Here is a 23,565-nt window from a genome sequence, read left to right as displayed (position 1 = left end):
TCGAAGCTAGTCACTAATGAGTACATGATAATTATTAGTACAGGGCTGTTGAGTTTTGCTGGATGCCGGTTCAGTGATCTAGTGGTTAAGCGTTCGCACACGAGACTGCACATCTTGGGTTCGAATGCCAGTTTTTGAACCGTAGTCTTCCTTCCTATACTATATCCTTATATACAACCTATCTTTTATATACTACCACCACTAAATTAACTATTTCTATGAATCCGGTGTTGATCTTGTTGTGCTGACGAGGTATGGCAACTTGGACCGATGCATATGTGTGCCTGATCCTACGTTGTAGCTGACTGACTTTTGAACCGTAGATGATCAAGTGTCTCCAGGTTCACAACGTTTGTGACCTCAATAAAACTCAACAATTTCAACAAATGAAGACTATTATAACTTGTAACGAATAATATTTCCGCTCACCGAAGCAAACATTCCATTTTAAATTTCTTTTAACTATATATTATGACTCCATTTTGTGTGGGGCATTTTATTATTGTGGTCTTTGTGTCAGGATTTTTAATATAGTATAACTAATTAATGTGGCTTAAAAACTGGTTCGATGGCGAGACTATAATTTGTGGACAAACCAATCAGATTTAAGATAGCAGGTCTTGGATTTTGGAGCGTTGTTCATTCATCTGTATGGCTAAATAGCACTTTGGCATTATAGCTGATGTCAATTCCTGATGAAAATCCTAACTCCAATTCCTAACTCTGATGTCCAAATGTAAATCCTAATCCTAATTTCTTACACTGATTTATAACCCCCTTTTAACCCTAGTAAGTAGATAGGCATCTTCAAGGTCACTTAAGCATCGTTCAAAGGTTATCCATAAATCATAGTCTCACTAAAAAAGTCTCAAGAACGAATCCCAAAAACTTGCATTTGATAAAACAAGTTACATCTTTAAGAAAACTCCATAAACGTTTTTGTCATAATTATAAATGACTTACGGTATCTAAACTGACTGGAAGATGAGATAAAGTATCTTCAAAGCTAACTTGCCTACGTCGTAAATACATTGTTTGAGCAGCACGTACATCATCGATACCATTTTGACCATTATTGTTTGAACGAGTTGTCACCCCCGCCAACGCTGACGTAATACCACTACTACCTTTTGCACGTAATCTCTCTGATATCGTTAGGCTACGTCGTGTATGACGAGGATTAGAACGTGTGGATCTACCATCACTACCGCCGCTAACGGCAACGCCATTAGATAATTGAGATCCAGAATTATCGATTCTTTCATTTAATAAAGGTTGTTCATCAGGTGACTGATTTTCTTGATTTTCATCAGCTGGACAAATCGGTGGATCAAATTCAACGTGAAAGTTACTTTCTGTTTCATCACCTTCACCATTAACCATCCCCAGTTCTCCTTCTACGGAATTATTGCCAAAAATGAGAGAAAAATGATAAACGCGATGATCAATTTGCGAAAGAAAAAAGACAATACCACGCTATATACGATGATAATCATTTTGATCTGTTTAATAAAAGGTATTTGATTATACCCATTGGATTCATATGAAACACCCTTTCATGGCGTCAGTCAGTCAGATGCAACGTAGAACTTGGTAAGCATGTACATCGGTTCGAATTCCCATACACCATTAGTACAGAGAGATGAAATTGTTAAGCCAAATCACAGAGTAGTAGAGATACATTGAAGATACAATTCGAGAAAATATAAGTTATTGAAATAATAAAAAAGGGTTTATAAGGAATTTAGAAACTTACGACTTAAAGAAAAACAAAAAGGGAATAAACCTGTACCGTTGCAAACAATTCTGAGCAATCTCGACCAAAGTCTCTAACCGCTGGTTACTACAGCTAAACGGACTCTAAACAGGTAGCCTGCACCTACTCATATAACTCAGTCTGATGGTCAATTTTTTCACAGACTGACAGTATGTCTTGGTTTAGCCGCTCCTAGCTTTCTTTCAGTCTAGTTTTACACCAACCGTCATCGCTCGTCAAGGTAGTCAGTTCATGGGCATATGTAATCCGTGTCTTAACAATCTCAGTTGGAGATTCTATACTTGATTGCTTGTTTGGTACTTGACAGAGTAGTGTACATTGCTCACTTCATTCTCTTGTTCAAAACTGATTAAATGATACACTTTGTCAACGAGTGTTAAACTATATGCAGAAAGAAAGTTAAATCTAAGATCGTCTGTCAGTCATCTATTCAGTCTGGGAATATAAATTAACTATATACATCAGAATTTGTTCGTCGTTTCTACACCAAACACGAAAATCCACTTTGCAAAACAATACCAAGTAGAAGAATGTTGTGCCTGACGACATGAACACATCCGTACACAAGCTAGCAGAAACAAATTTTATAGGTTTTTTAGACAGAGTTGGATAGTGGCTGCCGGTAAAATCCAGGACACGCACTTCGTCCTATTTCAGAACTGTCGACTTCATGTACCTGCAACTGCGTGCTAATGTTTGGTCCGAGACTCGGTCCCAGTGCCTTTCGCTTTAAATGCTTAACACGTTAATTGGACTTAGCAGCTGAGTGAATAAAGCGTTGGCGTTTAAAGCAGAAGGTACTGGGATCTAGTCTCAGGGTGAAAATCAACACTCTGGAATTTGTCTTGAAATAATTTTACCTTGTTGTGCTAATTTGGTTTGGTAACTTGAACCGATGAGCATATGTTAGCTGCCACGTTGCACATGACTGACTAACTGATTTTAAACATAAATTTATACGTGATCGCTTCAAAATTCATGCATCCTTTCTTCTCCTCAACACATTTATTGGTTTAAAAAAGGTCAGAATAATAGCGATAATGAGCAATATTATTATTATTGTTATTACTATACCTACCCTCACTTGATGGTTCGATAGCATCGTTGAATGTAACTGGACTAGCAACAGTAGAGTGTTGAGGTGATGTCTGCGATCGAGATCCCTTTTATACGTAGTAAGTAAAAAAAAATTCAAAGAGGGTAAAAAACAGAATAAAATCAGATGTGTACGCATGCTTATGAATGTTTGATAAATACAAATCAGCCTCACAAATAGCTATTATTTAAAGCTGATAACTTATTCTCGAAAACGGATAACTAGTTGTTAGTACGGCCGAGAGTGGGGAGAGTCCACTCTACCTCTCCAAATGCTCTCACATAGCCACGCATACGTAGTCTCTGCCAGGGAAGTCCTACTCACTGCCTTCTCGTGACACTACTGTTGTTTACGGAATTGAGAGGACGAAAAGCGAATGTCTGGCGCTTTAACCGGGTCGGTGGACATGGTGAGTCCACCTAGGGGACTTGGAAAACCCTGATTCCAAACCAATGGTACACATGGGCTGGCTTCAGTATCCTGAGGGGACAAATGGCGTATGAACCAATTGTTGGTCACCGGCTACCATGGGACTGCATCTCCTTACGATGCTCCACTGCCTTGTGGATCAGATCTTTAGGTCAAAGGCTCCGGATGTAACCCCTTAAGAAAACCACCTGCTTCGGTTTGGGCACCCGGGCAGTATCACAGCCCACACACAAATAAATGAAATGACGCATTCTACTGACAATACTACTCTTGCTCATACTAGAAACATATACATACAAACAAACTCTGATGTGAATATAACCACCGGACATCAATAAATTATTCATTAGTTTCTGAGTAGAAAAACATGATATCTGTAAAACACTCTCAAAGACTTAGTACGTTCAACAAATCATAGGTGTCAAATAAGAAACATCGAATTTCTATATTTAAAAAGGGGCACTAAAATGCTTTTAGTAAAGCTGAGAATGCAGTCTGATAATACACATATTATGGTTAATCATGTTTGATATTTTACTCAGCTAGAAGTATTTAACCAGATAATATGAATTTAAACCATAAGTCAACAAACAACCGTCTTTGTTGGTATTGGTTGCGATAACCAAACGGACTCCAAACAGGTGGTCTGCACCTACTCATATAACTCAGTCTAATGGTTATTGTTTTCATAGACTGATACCATGTCTTGGTTTAGCTGCTCCTAGCTTTCTTCTAATTTAGTCCTACTCCGGCCATCGTCACTACCTCATCAAACGATTCGCCATGTCTAACTAGTAATCTGAGTCTAACCTATGAATCTCTTACTCGAATGTGTCAAAATACACAAGTAACGGTCCAAAGATGTGTATGATTGAGTACTAGTAACCTAAGAATATCCCGTTTGCAAAGGTTACTTCTTACAGACACAAAGTCGGACAAAGAGATCTGTTGCACAGTGAACTCGTCTTCTAATTAGCAGACGGATGTCCTGTCGTTAAGCAAATTAGAAAATATCAACAGGACCTTCTGAATTTGTGCCAAGATTTTGTCAGAAACCCACCCACTAAAGCTTATGAAACTTCTAAGATAAGTGACGTGTTATACATGCTCAACTACTTCACTTCTTATCATTAGTTGAGGGAGACCAATTCTGAAGAGACATTTTGCACTTAAGTGAAGAAAAACGAGTGATCTGCGTAATCTAAGTCAAAAGAAGAAAAAGATCAACTTCCGATAATTCAGATTATTGTAACTAGCTACTATTTTTGGACCGCAACAAAAGAAAATCAGTAAAGTATTCAATATTGAAATCATGATAATGAACAATTTTAATTGTACTGTTATATCCCGATGACAATAGTGAATGGTAACTTTGGGATCCATTTATGGACCCATATTATGCAATACAATTATTGTCGTATATTTGCTAAATAATTAAACTACTCATATTCATGTTCCTTTCATTGTGAGCTTTATTTCGACCCTTGGACTATTACTGTATGATTTACCATTCTTGAATTATACTCAGTCTATTAATTACTGCTCCCCCTATTCACAGCCACATTTGGCTAACTCTTGTACAAATGTTATTTTCTATTTTATTGTTACGATGTAGTCTGTCTGTTTGGTATATAAACTCAGTATGTTTGCAATACTAGGATTCATACCACAGAGGCTGTTATTGGTGTTTTGGACTTAACTGGCTGGGCTAGGCAGATCACAGGACCGCTTAGCACTCTGGACTGCTCGAACGGTTTTCGTGTGTCACTGTTCCAATCGATAATTCGCTGCTCCCTGATTGGCGGTCTTATCACTTCATACATCAACAAGGCATACACTCGGCCACAAGATATAACATGTACACAAACACAAATATATAACATGAAAATTATTACCTCAGATAAAGGATGATACCAAGTAGTTCTATGATTTTGATGATCAACATAATAAACACGACCATTTGCATCAGTTCGTTGCTCCCATCCATGTGGTAATTGACTATATTACATAATAAATATATAACCAATTGTGAAAACAATGAAATTGTTTAGAAAAATATTAATCAAACTTAAAATAAACATCAATTAATCAATCAGTCATTTCGACTATATTATTCATAATTTATGCTCCCAAATGCCCTGGTACGGCCGAGAGTGGGGAGAGTCCACTCTACCTCTCCAAATGCTCTCACATGGCCACGTGTATATAGCCTCTACCAGGGAAGTCCTACTCACTGCCTTCTCGTGGCGGGGGTGTTGGTTACGAAATTGAGAAGAAGAAAAGCGAATGCCCGGGACTCTAACCGGGTTGGTGGACACGGAAAGTCCACCTAGGGGAGTTGGAAAACCCTCATTCCAAACCAATGGTACACATGGGCTGGCTCCAGTATCCTAAAGGAACAAATGGCGTATGTATCAATCGTTGGTGACCGGCTACCATGGGACTGCATCTCTTTACGATTCTCCACTGCCTTGTGGATCAGATCTTTATATCAAGGGCTCCGGATGTGGCCCCCTAAGTAAACCACCTGCTTCAGTTCGGGCGCTGGGCAGTATCCCATCCCTCACACAAATCGAATGAGATTTGTGCGGCTCATATCTATCTGGTGCTTCCTTGTACCAATATTTATGTGTTTAAATAAATAAATTCATAGTTTATACAACACTCGACTAATGAAGTATGGCAACTTGGACCGATGCGTGTGTCTGTTCCTACGTTGTAGCTGACTGACTGACTGATAGACGTTGAAAAGAGATCCCTTCGCTGAACTTCGTGTTTTTTTTAATTTTTTTTTCAAGGACAAACAACAAATATAATTATAAAATACAAAAAAAATGTAATTTACAATAGTCCATAAACTATTATTGAAATTTAAATCTGTCAGATTATGATTCCTTCAAACAACTGAAGTCATAGGTATTCGAATCACAAAGTCGAAACTTGGTGTTCAGACGACATATATATATATATTTAACTAATCCTTCTTTAATCTTGGTCAATTTCTGGTCTCCATTAGTTAATAATTAGTTTTTTATGATATATTGACATAATTTGATTTATTTCCATTTTTATAGCTTAAATTTAGATGTGAAAAATGTATTCAGCATTCATCTCTATTTACTTTACCTGTCTGGCATGGTAGGACCTTATCAGTCAGTTAGTCACAACTTAGAACTTCGTACGTACGTACATCAGTTCGAGTTGCCATACCACATTAGCACATAGATGCAGTTGTCGACTCAAATCCCATAGTGGTACAAGTAGTAAGAGTATAAGCAGTAATCCGAAAGATTAGGCTTTGAAGATGTTATTCAAGGAGTATAATACAGTGAAATAAGATTTGGAAAGAGAAAAAAGATAGGCACATGAAGAATTCAGAAGATTAGAATTTGGTAGATCACAAAGAGTGGATGCACCTTCACCATTGCAAACGATTTTCAGCCATGTTATTCAAGCTCTCTAACCACTGATTGCTATCATCTCGTAAATCCCAACCAGGTAGTCTACACCTACCAGCATGGCTCAATCCACTTGTCAGTGAGTTCATGGATTTGTGTCACGTTTTGGTCTGGCCGCCCCTAGCTTTCTTCTAACCTACTCCTACACCATAAAACATTACACGTCGGGGCAGTCGGTGGTTGGGCATACGTAATACGTGTCCTAGCCATCTCAAATGATCAAGTTTCACTACTTCATCAATCGATTTGCCATCCTTACCTAGTACCCGTTTCCTAACGACTGCATTACTTACTCGGTGGTCCCAGGATTATTATCACTCTCATCTCATGTTAACCATATTTATCTTACAATTTCATTCAACATATAAACTTATTCCATCTCAATATCTTATATTAATGATCCTAACATAAACCATTTGATACTTTATTTGACAATCCTAAATTCGTATGTTATGACTACTTAAACAATGGTCTTTTATCTTAAACCTGACAAGTCTTTTTAGATTATTAACTTGGATATATAATTGTAGAACCTGGAGAGAATTGATTAAAAAGAATATTATTCGGTCACATATAGTTCATTGCTTGATCCATAGTGGTTTGAGACGAATATGTTGTCCAACATCAAGTTAATGTGAGAAAATAATAAAATTAATAATATCTATTGCAGTTTCAAAGTAAAAACATATGAAACGATACTGAACTCAATATGTGTTATACAGAAAGTGTGAGGAGTGTGTGGAGAACTATAAAAGCCATTATCCAGAAGATACAAGTGTATATTAACAGTTGTCTAAGCAAGATACTTCGGATCCGATGGCCAGACACTATCAGCAACAACCTACCGTGGGAGAGAATAAACCAGATTCCAGCGGAAGAAGAAATCAGGAAGAGACGCTGGAAGTGGATAGGGCACACTTTGAGGAAATCACCCAATTGTGTCACAAGACAAGCCCTCACATGGAATCCTGAAGGCCAAAGGAGAAGAGGGAGACCAAAGAACACATTACACAGAGAAGTGAAGACAGACATGAAAAGAATGAACAAAAACTGGATAGAAATAGAAAAGAAGGCCCAGGACAGAGTGGATTGGAGAATGCTGGTCGGCGGCCTATGCTCCATTGGGAGTAATAGGCGTAAGTAATTAAATAAGTAAGAAAGTGTGCCGATGTATGAATATGCAGACTAAATATCTTTCACCTGAACAGGCTAAATCGATAAGACATAACTACAGAAAAAGGAATTATATAAAGTCTGCAACGATAATTCAGTGATTAAGACTTTTAACTTACAGTTACAGGTTCGAACTCTGCTCTATCTACTCTCCTATTGGCAACCAGTTAGCATCACTAGCTCTTACAATTAAAGCGTGGCCTCAAGTCACGTACACGAATTTGTATCTGGTAAATAAGCTCATTACATGAAAGCTTTTCATTTCTCAATGTTTAATATCCTTATAAATTAAAATTAAATCAAGTTAGTGCAAAAATAACTAATAATTAGTTAGATAGAAAAAGTAAACAAAAGTAGATTACTTACAAAGAAGGTCTGTCCCATTGTGTACGCTTGTTAACATGATCCATATAATATGTCCGCCCATTTTGATCAACTCGTTCATCCCAACCTGGTGGAAGTGAATTTTCATCAAGTGACGTAGAAAGCATTGGCCCAACAACAGTCTCAGTAACACTGACAGTATCTGATTCTATTGAAGTATTTCTACTAAGGTGTACACGGTTATCAGTATCATCGTCTATAGTGTTAGATAATTCAGCAATAACAGGACTAGATGATTGTGTTGGTAAACTAGGACGATGTGAAGAAGATACAGGTGTTGAGGATAACTGGCCTTCACTATTACGTTGCTGTTCAGATGACTATAAACAAAGATAAAAGTTGGGTAAACATTTAATTATGGGTTTTAATTAAAAATGAGTTAATTTCTAAACAGTTGAAAAGAGAAGTAGGATGTGAAAATTTCATTTTAGAGAGGATGTTATTGTCTTCAAAATAACAAGTTATTATGAAGGAGGCTTTGATAAGTAAACGAGGTTTATAATTGATAAAATGAATGTTGATTGATAGATGAATGCAATGATACGATGTAGCCCAGTGATAGCTGGTCACAAGATCGCAATACTGACTCAAACACTCGAATGAATTAATATCAAAGACAAGACTACTGGTCAGAATTCCTTTTTCGTATAATGAAGTAATATGCTTATATACAAATTATTAGCAGAAAAATAACATGACTAGATGCTATATGTGACTGAAGAAGATAAGCTTTGTAGGTCACCAGTTATCCAATAGACTAAGACTTGACTGTTGGGCTTAATCTTTGCTCATTAAACCAGCCATGAAATAAAATAGATTCAGTAAAAGATTTTACAGTACTAATGAAGAATGAGTAAATTCGATAACTTTTGTGAATGCTAAGAAAAGCATTTTAAACTATAGGATAGAGAAAAATACAGGTCTGATTTATTGAATTAATGTAAAAACATTTACAACACAACCACAGAGTTTATCTGATAAATGAATATTTAGTACTCAATAGTGGATGAACTTCCTCACATCGAAATGAGAAAGTATTCTATGGTATCAGGGAAGTACGCAGTTGAGATCTATCTCACAAGATCAATGGCTAGGCCACTAAAGCACTCGAACTTAGTCATTAATAAGTCACAGTTTTGAACACCATGTCATCTAAATCTGCTTGAATATCCAAGTAGTATCACTAGTGTTTAGACAACAGTATGGCTTAAAACCAAGAGTATAAACCTTTGTCTGGTAGATGATTTCGATGGAAAAATATTTTCTCCAAGATACCTGCAAGTCATAAGTTTGATTATGTATAGATCCGAAGTTTTGCACTTCCAAGAGATACAAAGATAACAAGACACAGTTATCTACTGCCTTATACTTTTACATTGTTCTTCAGTTTGAAACGAAAACAAAATGTAAATCCAAAGCTTTAACTAATTAACATATCAACAAAGATTTTGTTTAGGGTTTTCAGTTGGTGCAAGAACTCTTAACTATTATCACCGTACGTATATTAGGATGTATTATTTTAGCACACGATAAATCAGCGACTATTTGAGTAATACTCTGATATTCGTTCAGTAATGAGTGATTATCTATGGGCCACCTAACATTACTGATGAGGTGGCTTAGTGGTTAGTGTTTGACTTTCCAACCAGTAAATCTCAAGTTCCAACTCTGCTTCACTTCGGTTTCGGCAACCGAATAGTATCATTAGCACTTTGAATGTGTTTCGTACCTAAGTACCTGCTGAATGAGTTAATTATTTTTTTAGAAGCACACAGCTAAACATATGGGGACAAATTGAAAATACTTTAGGTTGAATAATCACATAAAAAATATAATTAAATAGAAAGTACAACAAAGCTACTGGTAAACGATACGACATGGAGCTACATAACTGTATAGAGAAACGAATTAGTACCATCATATTTTTCTTAGATAAATGTTTATTTCCGTCTTATTGTAGATCAATATATGACCACTTACATTGCATGAAATAGAAATCTTCACAACTGAATTTCGTTGGACTACTTAATGTCAACCGTAAGACCATCAGACGAAAGAAATTCTCTCGACAGTTAGTTGAGTCAAATATTCAGGAGTCAGCAAGTCACAACAAACGTACGACCTACTACTGACGCAAGTTAGCTCAAAAGCTCACACAGAGGTGGAATTAAAAAGATGAATAGTGAAGGATTTTTGATAATAGAAGTACAAAAGATAACATAAAAAGCACTAAAAATGGAATATCAGTAGCCTAACTAAACTTTAACTAAATGTTAATCAAAATTACTTGAAAAGACTAGTAACTAAGACTTAATAATTACATAAAGACCTATGCATAATTTCATGAACTACATTATCAGTATGAGATAAACTCAAATGTTTGGTATAAAGTAGATGGAATGTGAACTAAATTAAAAACTTTATGCCTGAAAGCAACTAACTCTGATTATTATAAATTCTGTACTTAGTAACAGTCAGTCATATGAAACGAAAAACTTGACACGTACATCCATTCAAGTCTATGCAATACGTCAACACAGGGAAATAACATTATCAGGACAAAGGACAGAGCGGTAGAAGTAGTAACAATATCACTAGGCACATACAAATTTAATAAAATACATTAACAATTAAACGAAAATAATATCAAAATAAAAAACGGATTCAAGTCAATACAAAGTGCAACAAGTGATAAGAGACGATATTGCTGAACTCATGAAAAGCTAAAATTACTGCGTACCCATAAGTTTGTTAAAATCTATAAACGACTTACCAATTCAACAAGAGGAGGAAGCTGACGAAGACTTGTAATTTGGGGATTTAAATGACTTGGCAAGTAAGCCAAATACAAGTGGAGGTTACCACGAACACGGGAGCGAGAACTAAGAACCATGAAAAGACAACACAAGATATATTTTGAGCGAAAGAGAAAAATAAATAATGGTCTTAGAACGATAAGTCTCTGAAAAAAGTTGCAGGAAGCTAATGTTTACTAGGCTATCTCTTAAAGCAACAACTGGATAACTGAATTTTTGATGTTAACAATTCACTATTCCCACTTCAACGATTAAAATTTGTACTCTAGAAAACATGAACTGATCATATTTAAAGTTTTTAATGTAACCTGGTACATTTCACGGCAGGAATAAATGTGAACGATGACCAATAGAATTAAAATTATCTAAGCGAAACAGTAACTAGATTTAAAAACCAATGAATCAATGATAATAAGTCTGATCCCAACGTTATTTCCAATATCGTACATGATAAGACTGAAAATCTACTGTACAAATACATCGAATATGGTTATATATAGGAAAGATATCCATGGCAATGTAAAGTCAGAACTTTCTGCATGTCCGTATCCATCATAATAACAAGTGATTCCTTAGAACAGCCTAAAATCAGCCAAATAATGAATTGGTCCAAAACAATCCCCTCCGAGAAGTAAGTAAAATATGGTTTGTCTAAGTAACGACTTGACATTGATGCACTTTTAAGCCTTTGTAAACGTTTCTGCTTGATTTTACAGCATAGTGATTGCTAGAATCTATGAATCTATGATGAACTTAAAACGAGTCATACTTTCGAGCTACTGCCAAGTAGTGAACAGCCTAATGAGCAGTGGTTAAACTGACTGGTACTCTTTTCTATGTGGCTTACAATTCAGCTCAGGAACATGGGATAGTACAATGCAGATGAAAGCAATATATGTCAACAAATTATTAAAAACCCTATTTTTTATACTTGCTACAGTGATCAGTTCCCTAAAACTCTACATATCACTCATCCACTCCTAGGTATCTTGAAGTACGAAAGCAGTATAATCAAACATAAATGACTGTAGACCAATTAGAGGCACGAGTGAACTTGCTTCCCTTTAAATCTTAGATTTGACTGTGAATTACATTTCATGATGACCGAAAAGATTACTTGTGGAGAGAGAGCACCATCTACAATATGTTACCACATGTATGTAGTTAAAATTACTCCTTGAACGAGATGAAATATGCACCGATTAAATGTTGAAAGATATATCGACATCAGAATAATAAAGATTCGCTTTGTAGAATTCTCACTTCAAAACCGGGACGAAATTTTCCCAGATGATTACTACGAAGAAACACTGAATTACCGACATTTCATATTTGTAACCTCCAAATACGGAAACTACATTTTTAAAACAGTTGTGTCATGATTAGATGAAAAACGTCCCCTAAAACGTTTAGGGATCAAAATCTACGCCAATATCATACATGCGTCACAATAAATAAACTAAAAATGACAATACCTTCTAGGGCGCAGTAAAAAGCTCTTCGCCATCAACCGACAATTAGAGCCCTCCGTGCCAATCTCCAGATATGGCAGAAATACAGTGACGACACCCAAAAAATCATCCCTCGTCTGTGGAGGTAGCTAATTAAATGTACTAACTTACTATTCTATTTTCGTCGTAAAGCTCAAAAACCAAACGATTTTCTGACGGATTAACCTGAAATTTACAAATTTGAATCGGCTTAATTTACCCTGAAAATGAATTCCTCGTTCCAAATCGGGTTGAGAGATCTCTTAACAGTTTTCGTTGGTACCGGTGAACACAAGGGAAGAGTCGACCGCTGAGTTTTATATATACATAGCTTGCAATATGGGTCGCTAAAAATCGAAATAGGTGAGCAAACTACAGCATACCTTGCTCCGAATATATCCTTTTTCATAAGATCCAAGGCCCGAATAACACGAACCCTAAGTAAACGCGTTTCCGTATTGCACTGAAAAATTCAGTTGCGTCATGAAAACCTACTAATGACAGTGGCAAACCGTAGACTTCTAAATGCTTTCTCACACCAACTGATTTCGAAGGTACGTTCAGAACCATGAAACATTTAGGAAAATATAGTCAAGTGACCACTAGAACCAAAACAGGAGCTCATAGCTTTCAATAGTTCAATTTTACAATATAGATCCAATTTGAGATCTGGTACAAATAATGATTCCCTTTCGCAAATATCCGCATAAATCACTACATTTTCATTATTCAACTGCTTAGTTTTGTATATAGTGTGTGTATATCCAATGGCATTCTCACCAGATCAAGTTCTACTTGGTATATATACTTATCTACATCTTTGACTGATTTTTTACAAAGTTTACCTACAAGTAGAATCGCTCACACACCACAAAATTGTACTTCACAAGTCAATAGCTTCCAAACATTCCAGTTGCTTCAGGTAACACCATTTATCGCTAAGGCATCTACAATATAAAATCCAGTATGGTTGAAAACCCCCTTATTTTGAACGATCTCAAAGTATGCATATTTATCATTCCATTTTTATTTCAGTTGCACATTATTATGTACAGCATTATCTCCAGTCAAGTCTGGATAAAATGAACGCACTCAAACAGTTCAGATATATTTTCACGATATCTAACAAATAACCTTGTTTGAATTTTGTGAATTTATAATGACCGATGAATCCCCTGGTTGAGCACTTATTACGAATCCCCGATACAATACGTCTAGTTGTGTTTATCTAGTTCTACCTGCTCTAAATAACATATTTCGAAAATCCTCAGTTAGTAAATCAATTTGAATATTTTCAATCATAGTAAATTTTGATGTCTCTGTACGGATATATATTCTGATCGTTTGGTATGTTACACATTGCTTTCACTTCAGTGTTTGTTCACCTGTTTTTCAAAAACATCGTATCCGGCTTCTGCATCAGTTGAAGATATGACTGGCATCGTAGTTTCACAACTATAAACCAGTAACACCTATATTCGAATCGTCCCCCAATCGGTTAAAATCAGAAGTCAGATGCAAAGAGATTGGAAAGATATATTTGATGCGTTATCAATATATCGAGAAGCGTTTGCTCTGACCTGGCTAGTGAACGTAGGAGCTTTGTCCCACGCTGGGTCGTAACGTGATCTGGTACGGATGCATGACCGAAAGACTTCAGTTAAGCAAGTCCACTTAAAACAATGTGGTCAGCATCCAATGTCGAACACTTAATGAGCTATTGATTTTGGGGAATTATTTACAGCTACACAGTTTTCGTACTGTGGGTCATCGATAGGCAGATACGTGATTTCTATAAGTTTATAACTTACTGTCACCCTCTTCTATTTCTACTTTTACACTAATTGGCCCTATCTTGTTCCAACACAGGGTTTTCCGATTCTCATGTGGATATAAAGGTGATATTGTTACATGACCAACAACCTCTATGCCAGGTTTACTGATGGTTATTTTGTCAAGAATCATGATTAATTTCATTATTTTACAACAGTCTTTCCCATACAATAATTTCTACTCTTGTAACATCCACTTAGTAATACCTTTTATGTAATAATAACGATAGTAATAATGATATTCCCGATTAACAATATATTACACGAGGCATGCCAGTCTACAGTCAAGATAAAAAATGTTATAAATGTTATAGGATCTACTGTGATGAGTTGCTCAGTTGACAAGTTATAAAACACACTGGTCGTGGAAACAGGGTAGTACATTTGCGGACATAAAAATATTAATAATGAAATATCCCCAGTATATTAGGGAAACGTCATTTTCACTGGAATATTAATTTAAAACATGGGTTTATAAGGTTATTAAATAAACGTAGTCACTGAAAAGGTACAACAGAATATTCATCCACATATACCGACAAGTTAATGAATGGCTTTGTGTTTTAGTACAGTGCTATGACTTCATAATTGCTATAACCTGTTCAGAAACGGTATATTGTTCATTCCATAACCTTGGAGAAAACACATCTCCTAATCTCACCCTTGCGTGTTATATTCGTGGTACTGAAAAAGTGGAAATGAAAAAGCAGCAGAACTAGCAAAAAAAAAGGTGGTTGGAAAAACCTGAGATTTTTGAAATAGGGGGTTTAATGTATGTCTATTAGCAGGTGGGATTCAAGTCAATCAATGAAGAAACCTCATATAAACCATAGAAACTAAATGCGATGTGTGAATAATTATAATGAGGAAACAGTCCTCAGTAAATGCAGTAAAGATTGAAAAGTGGGATAAAGGTCTGTTGATTCCGAAAAATTAACGGAAACGTGAAGTGTTGAAATTCTTGTATCACCATACCTTTTATGTATTCAGTGCTCTCTTTATTGTCATTATGGAATGAGATCCTTTAGGTTTGTGCTCAAGCGCATTCAACGGGACGGCTTGGTAAAGAAACGAAACGAACATAAGATAAAATATGCGATGCTAAGAGGCAGAGAATATGGGAGACCAACCTCACTATCACTTAATGGCCGCCTTAACACCAATCATTGTTCTGTCCCATATGCATTAGGGATTGAAATAATCTCTCCCACTATCAATGTTTGGTAGTTAGTCATTCCACCCTCCCTCATATTTTTATGTTTGGCTCTTTTAAGATGATAGACTACAACTATCTTACCCGAAAGCTCTGTGCTCCACATTCTATCGGTAAACACTAATTCTACACTTACCTCGTACAGGCCAGTCGGATGGTTAAAGCTGTTATGCCAATGGTAGAACATTGAAACAGCATTGCGTAGTAGTAAAGGCTAGAGAATGGGTTCAAAACGAAACAAATGAGCGAAAACAAACTATTAGGTAGAAGTCTTGGGGAATCGAATACGCTTAAGGCAATGGGTAAGGATATAAAACTAAATGTCGGATGGAAACATGTAGTAAAAACTGAAAACTGATGAGTAATAAGTGACAAGGGACTCAGCATTACGATTGGTAGTATTTGACTTGACCAGATTTTTAATGGTAACTTATTCTAGAGGCACCGATAGTGTGACAAATAAAGCTGGTTTTGATTCTCATGATGTTCTCGATATCTCCAGAACAAAAAACTGAAGCTAAAGTAATAATTACTGTATTTTATCAAGTTTTGACGTACCATAATTTACTGTAGTTTTACTTTACAGCATTTTGAAAAGGTAACGTTAAATTTAACTCGTCTTAACCACAAGGTATCCAGTTTCCGTGCTTCACATCTATCTTCATATGGTAGGTCTGGTGTGACGAGCCTCGCAAAATGGCGTTTTACTTCCTCAATTTTCTGTCTGTTTGGGAAACGCATGCAACTGGACATGATTGGGGAGTATTCCAGTAGGAGTCGAACACATACCTTGTAAAGAGTAATTTTGGATTCCTGTAAATGGGCATTGCAATTGATAAACCCAGTAAGTCTACGGGCTTCAGAGACTTAAGATGTAGCTTGTTCGGTGAATGAAAGACCCTTGGAATACGTCACTATTAAATCGCACATTCTACTTAATTGTCCAAATAACAACCTGCTGAGATACATGCATAACTGTGGGTTAAATGTACCAAAATACGTGTATCCGGATTTTGAATATTAGGAGGGGGAAACCAGACATAACACCAGTTTAAGATTTTATCCAGACCTTTCTGTATTATATGGCTGATGTTCGGAATGGGACTTGGGTGGGATTCAAATACCTTCTTAACTTCTTCAGGAAATAAAATGGTTTCGCTAAGTGTGAAGCGATTGGACATGTCACTAAAATACATAATAGACAATAGGGGTCTGAGGAATGTGACCTGGAGGATACCACTGGTAATGTCCCGATGGTGAGAGAGGTGTTGTCCTAATTTCCGCTACTCGGGTTCAATCCATTAAGGGGGATAAGATCCACTTATGTAATTTACCTGTCATACTAAATGTATTTAATTTAGTGAGTAGTGATGACTGTTGTGCTTTATCAAGGGCTTCAGTAAGGTATAGAGTGACTAATAGTATCCCTTTATCCCTATTGTTTATTGTATCATTAATGGATTCTAGGTGACAGGTTACGCATGACTTTTTGAAGATAAATTCATGTTGTGAAGATAAAATCAATTGGTATTTTTCTAAATGACTGCCGACTACCTTCTGAATGATCTTCTCCACAGTTTTAGGCAAAATGGACCTGTAGTTAGTTGGGCGACAATTGTTTAAGACTAGTCCAAATCCCTTTTTTAAAGGATAATAATAATAATATATTTCTGCAATAGCAGGTACACGCCATTTTTACAGGCATGATCTACAATTTACAACATATACTGGTTCACAGTATGCATCCCAAGCAGGGTTGTTTAGTAATTATAATCTATAAAAGTTGATAGCAGTTCATTCGTTCAGATATAATGTGTTTTCATAAGAATAGTTTCCAAAGGGGCATGGCGTCCACGGTACATACCAGATCCAATCTCGACAAAAAGTGTATTAGGGTTTCGGTCGTGCTAAGTATTTATGTAATGCAGCTTTTTAAGTTTATAGTTGTTATAAAGTAGGCTTGTGGAGCGCCTGGTTCGAACTATGACCTAGGGAAAACGCGTTCGTCGAGCTTGTTCCAGATGTCAGAAGTTACATAGCTCCACCCTCAGAGCAAGATTCTGAAGAGAAGGGAAAAAAAGAAAAAGAAACCGAGGAGCAGCAAGGCATTTGAATATAAACGGTAACCAATGCTTAACATTTATTAGTGGAACAGATGGAGGTATGATAAATTATTAGATTAAATTGATACTAGCTCATGTTGCAAGAGTGAACAGTGATTAGGGGCTCCAGAGGAGAGAATGCAGTAATAAAGAACAATGAGTTGTGACATTTATCAAGGTGGAGTAGGTTCCAATGAAGGAGGGAAGTCAAGGTTGGGATGAGGAAGAACAGAGAGTGCATGTAGAGAGTAGAGTGTTGAGTAAAATAACAACCATATCCTTTACAGTCTGTTTTTTTTCATCATCCGATGCTTGCCACACAGTTTTCATGTAAAAGTCCGAGTTAGCATGTTAAAGGTTGTCTTAGTAGAATAGTTAATCCAGCACAAAAATGATGATGTATGTAGTTTTCCATTGCCAAGTGAAAGTGACTGAACTAAAGGACCAATTGAATATTTTAGTAAGAAAGACAGGAATATCAAGACCACCATGTTTAATTAAGTTAGCTGGTATTCCATAATAACCGCTCCCAAAAGAAAGTTCAAATGACTTGATTACGACCCACAATATTCGACTTGAGTTCCAGGCCTGCCAATGCATGTGTGTTGAATCTGCTGGTTATACATTCATCTCGATTGCATATCGTGGATGTATGGGAAAATGTGTGGTTGAGCAACTCGCATAGTTTTGTTGAATCATTAACAAGTCTGTCATTGACCCTCAAGACAATAGGAACATTACACTGAGCACCAATTTTCTTTTCAGAGTAACTGCTGAAAATCATTTTCATTTTGTAAATTGAAAAGCCGTCGTTCAGCTTCCGATTCCTTTGTTTGTCGAAAGCCTTTATTATTGCTAAAATACTAACCAGATGTTGAGAATAGCTGAAAATTTGCATCGATCAAAGAACCTTTTTTGCAACATCCTCAGTTTAGATCTGTATTTGACGGGGATATAATCACAATTGGGAGCATATGGCTTTTTTAAATGGAGTGATAAAGTACTGACAATAAGTAAAATATGATGCAATGTTAACGCTTCTGGAGCAAAGAGCCCATTCAAACTAAGATCATATAGTAGAATTTCGGAGTAGGACCAGTCGGTGTTTGGAAAGTTCCAGTAGAAGGCAAGAGTATTACCGCGCGATAAGTTGACAGGATAAAGCTCCGTTATCGCCGCCTGGAAATTCAAAACTAGTGTTTTCAGTGTACTTTGGGGCACTACATAAGTCTTATAGGCTAGATTTCCTGGCGTGCTTACTGACTATCCGTATCCCATTGTTTGTTTCTTTTACTTCAAAGAAATTTTCAACGGGAAAAGGACAACGTGGAGAATCACAACAAACGGACAGCACACTGAAATCGCTACTTATTAACATAGCTGTAGATGTAGTGAACGAGAATACAACAAACAATTCTAGGCTCTCGGTGGCCTGTTTGAACATCTGGGTTACCTGTTCCTACCATCCAGATATTTCAACAAGTTACCTAGTTTTGTTTGTTTCAATACATCACTATGGCTATCAATCGCATAATCCATTCAGATGCGCCTCTGAAAAGTGTACAGCCTTTCGTTGCACAAGTTAAAAAAAACGTAATCACAGATATCGTGGTTGCTGGCAATATACAGATTCTGTAGACGCTCATTTTTCTGAACGTGGACCAGCCTTGAACGAAAGCCCTAACTTGTAGTTCACACCTGCTCTCCGTTTTTCCAGGTAAAGTGAAGTAGTTGAGGTTGTGGGAACCAGCTTACTTACTTACGCCTGTTACCCCTCGTCGAGGAGCATAGGCCGCTCACCAGCATTCTCCATCCAACTCTGTCCTGAGCCTTCCTCTCCAGTTCTTTCCAGTTGTTATTCATCCTTTTCATATCTGCTTCTATTTCCCGACGTAGTGTGTTCTTTGGCCTTCCTCTTTTCCGCTTCCCTTCCGGATTCCAAGTTAGGGATTGAGTCGTGATGCACGTTGGTGATTTCCTTAATGTATGTCCTATCCATTTCCAACGTCTTTTCCTAATTTCCTCTTCAGCTGGAAGCTGGTTTGTCCTCTCCCATAAAACGCTGTTGCTGATAGTATCCGGCCAATGGATGTTGAGTATTTTGCGTAGACAACTATTTATAAATACTTGTACCTTCCTGATGATGGTCGTAGTGGTTCTCCACGTTTCAGCTCCATACAGTAGGAACCAGCTAGAAAGACAGAATTAGGTGTTTCTGTAGTATACTTATCAATGATGTTATCTCACATCGTTAATGATTTGTGATCCTCCTATAACTACATTGATATTAATATTTGGTTTGGATGCAGAAGACCAAAAGACCGAAGTTGGTTCTAATAAACAAAGCTAAGTTCTTCCGTGCAGCGTACAAAGCTTCTTCCAGTCACTTACATTAAATTGAATATGAAGATATACATCGTGTTTAATTTAATTGAATAGGTTTAAGCAGGGAACAAACTGTTTTTGAATACACGAATATACGAAAATTCAAACCCCTTTGTGTATTCAAAAACAGTTTGTTCTCTCCATAAACCTACCCTGGTAATATATGCTTATTATCCAGAGTGATCAGGTGTCAAATTGTTTTCCCATTATTTTTATTATTATTATCCTTGTCTATTCTCACCCCCATTTCCAGTCTAATTGACCTTTTATTTTTTATATATTAATGTTCTTAACAAGTATATGTGTGATCAGATTGTTCGAAATATATATATATATCCCATAGTTCTGATAATCTTCGTATTCTTATTCTTTATTTCTGTCTACGACCTATCAAGAAATCACAGATCCACCTTAGGAGACGTCCGACAATTCCCAGATTTTACAGCTACCAGAGTAGTCTATTTTTCGACACCTTATCCAATGTTTAGTTGAAGTTTACATAGACAACATCCGTTGATTTTCCGTCATCTAGAGAGGCTATCCACTGCTCTCATGTTGTGCAAAATAATCCTTTCCTGAAACCATATTGTCCGCTGTTTAACAAGTTTTCGGTTTCCACGAATGTCTGTATGGCCTTTTGATTATTATTTGCAATATTTTAGCTACAACACTGGTGAAGCTGAAAGGTTTGTAGTTTGATGGAGGTTGTCCTGATCCTGTTTCGTGTACTGAAGTGACGACTGCATACTCCTAGTCAGTAAGTAACTCATCTTTGCCAAGTGACATACTGAGTATCGTAATCAATGCGGAAACAATATAGGGTGTAGTTCATACGATCCTGATGATTTTCCCGTGTATAATGTGCCAAAAACCTTCGATAAAGGTCCACAATGACTAGTCAGTGTTGTGACTTTGTATTTCGGTCTGGAAAGTGCAATAGAAGCAATTGCCAGCGTCCAGGCTGTCGATATCCCGTTGACAGCGGCATGCAGTTCGACGAGTGCAAAGGCAGAATCTTGTCTGACGCCGTCTATAGATAGTAGGGAACTTGATTTCGAGGGTTTTACATTAGTAACGGCCGATAGAATACAAAAGCGTAAATAGGGGGAGTAGCTCTATTCATTAGGAATGCTATTCCATTCGCCAGTATCGACAGTGTACCCCATGAGAGTGGGACGTATGAATTATTTAGTGGCCGCTTGAAATGCAAGGGACAAGAGCTGCTGCTTGGTTTGATCTATCGCAGTCCAATCTGTGAGGTAAATGAGGTCCTGCTAAGCAGACTCAACACCTGGTCACGAAGTGGTCGATGTCTAATCCCAGGGGACTTTAATGCACCCATGGTGGACTGGAGAAATCTGCGAACCGAATCGTCAGATAATTCCTTCGAACAGGAACTAGTTGATGTGGTTATCACGTGTGCCCTAGTGCAACATATGAAATAAGCAACTAGGTACGACTCAAGCTCTGCATCATCCTTACTAGATCTTATATTGACTCACTATGAGGATGACGTTGCAAACCTGGAGTACATGCCACCCCTAGGCAAAAGTGATCATGTAGTTTTAAGCTTTGACTTCCATATAACTGTTGATCACAAGCACGCCTCAGATCAATCTAGACATAACGTTCGGAAAACAAACACACAAGACACCATGCGCTCAGCATCATCAGTAGATTGGACAGTAGACCCAGAGTCCTCAATTGAAACGGCTTGGAACGTATTTATACTTAAAAGTTACCGCCCCTCACAACCCTTGGACTACACCTAGGGGACCGAGAAACTCCCCACCATGGTTCAGTAGGGAGGTTCGCATCCTTCTCCGTAAAAGAGGGAAGATGTGGGATAGATTTAGGTTACTGGGGACCGATGAGGCAAAATCTCAGAATCAAAAGGCTCGAAATACCTGTGCCTCGACCCTCCGTAAGGCCAGAAAGCTGTACGAAGAGAAAATCGTTAAGGAATCCATAGAATGCCCTAAACGCTTTTATCCATATATGAACCAAAGGACAAAAAGAAGAAATGTCCCTTTACTATGGAGAGACAGTACTGCCTCATCGCTAGTGGAGGACGACTTTGGCAAAGCTCAAGTATTCTCTAAATACTTTAGCGATGTATACACCATAGAAACACCCTTCTCACTAGTCCATAAAAATCCCCCCACACAAACACTGGACAGCGTGACCATTAAAAACTCGATGTCTATGGTCTGTTAATTAGGCTTGACATAGGCAAACCCACGGGACCCGATGAACTTCATCCTAGGTTACTAAAGGAATTAGCTAACTTTGTTGTGGACCCTTTAGGTATATGTTTTGACCTATCCGTAACCCAGGGTTGTCTACCAAAAGACTGGAATAACTCCACAGTAAGTCCTGTCTTCAAAACAGGTACAAAACATAAGCCTGGGAATTAAAGACCCATTAGTCTAATTAGTGTGGTTTTTAAAATCTTAGAAAAGATTATTCGGAAGGAGCTGTTTAAGTATCTCGATGAAAACCGGATCCTTTCGGAAAAGCAGCATGGTTTTAGAACAAATTACTCTTGTCCCACAAACTTATTAGTCGCTCGTGAAAGTTGGTGCGCTCTTAAGGACCAGAAGTTACCTACAGACGTAGCCTATATCGATTTCAGCAAAGCTTTCGACAAAGTTCCGCACAACCGACTGCTATATAAGCCAAGGAATGTCGGGATTGGAGGCAATCTATTGATGTGGATAAAAGACTTCCTAGTTGGGCGTCAACAAAGAGTACGGGTGAACTCCAAGTTGTCTAGCTAGGAAACTGTGCTTAGTGGAGTCCCCCAGGGTACAGTTTTGGGGCCAGTGTTATTCCTCCTGTACGTAAATGACCTCCCTCGTCTACTATCGTCATCGGTCTTGCTGTATGCTGATGATGTCAAGATATGGAGAGCGATACAAAGCAAGGGCGATAGCTTAGAACTCCGAAATGACCTGGAGAGATTATCTGAATGGTCCCAAACCTGGCAACTGCCGATAAATACTTCCAAGTGTATTGTGATGCATATTGGTCACCAGGGTACAGATACATACACGATGAATAACACTGAGTTACCTATTATCCAGGCACACAATGACTTAGGCGTCATCGTTAGTCAAGACTTAAAGACTACTGCATACTGCCGTGCAATAGCCGTCAAACGTTTTAGAACTTTATGGTCCATACGCAGGGCTTTTAGGCATCTTGACGCTAAAACGTTTCTGACTTTGTATACAGTGTTCGTACATCCTAAACTTGAGTACTGCATACAAGCAGCTACCCCCTGCCTAAAAAAATAGTGAAGTCTTGGAAAGGGTTCAGAGAACAGCAACTAGGCCGATTCCCGGAATAGCGAAGCTCCCGTATGGTACTAGACTGACCAAGCTAAACCTATTCCCGCTGTCATATCG

The 23,565-nt window shown here is 37.5% G+C and overlaps 1 protein-coding gene across 1 annotated transcript; it reads right to left on the bottom strand.

The window, feature by feature from the left end:
• Positions 1–948: 948 nt before the first annotated feature.
• Smp_175650 (putative e3 ubiquitin-protein ligase nedd-4) lies at positions 949–13,255 on the bottom strand (the record flags this gene model as incomplete). The annotated part of the gene is made up of 10 exons (XM_018798566.1): positions 13,119–13,255; positions 13,007–13,086; positions 12,844–12,970; positions 12,756–12,809; positions 12,609–12,721; positions 11,091–11,199; positions 8,300–8,637; positions 5,198–5,300; positions 2,856–2,940; positions 949–1,397 (listed from the first exon to the last, which is right to left on the bottom strand). Exons 1-10 carry the CDS (start codon positions 13,191–13,193, stop codon positions 949–951), a joined length of 1,533 nt encoding a protein of 510 aa, XP_018653495.1. The 5' UTR covers positions 13,194–13,255.
• Between the last annotated feature and the right edge of the window lie 10,310 nt (positions 13,256–23,565).

The sequence above is a fragment of the Schistosoma mansoni genome, chromosome 7 (genome assembly GCF_000237925.1).
Source record: "Schistosoma mansoni strain Puerto Rico chromosome 7, complete genome".
NCBI classification, from domain to species: Eukaryota; Metazoa; Platyhelminthes; class Trematoda; order Strigeidida; family Schistosomatidae; genus Schistosoma; species Schistosoma mansoni.
This window is presented reverse-complemented; position numbering and strand designations above follow the sequence as displayed.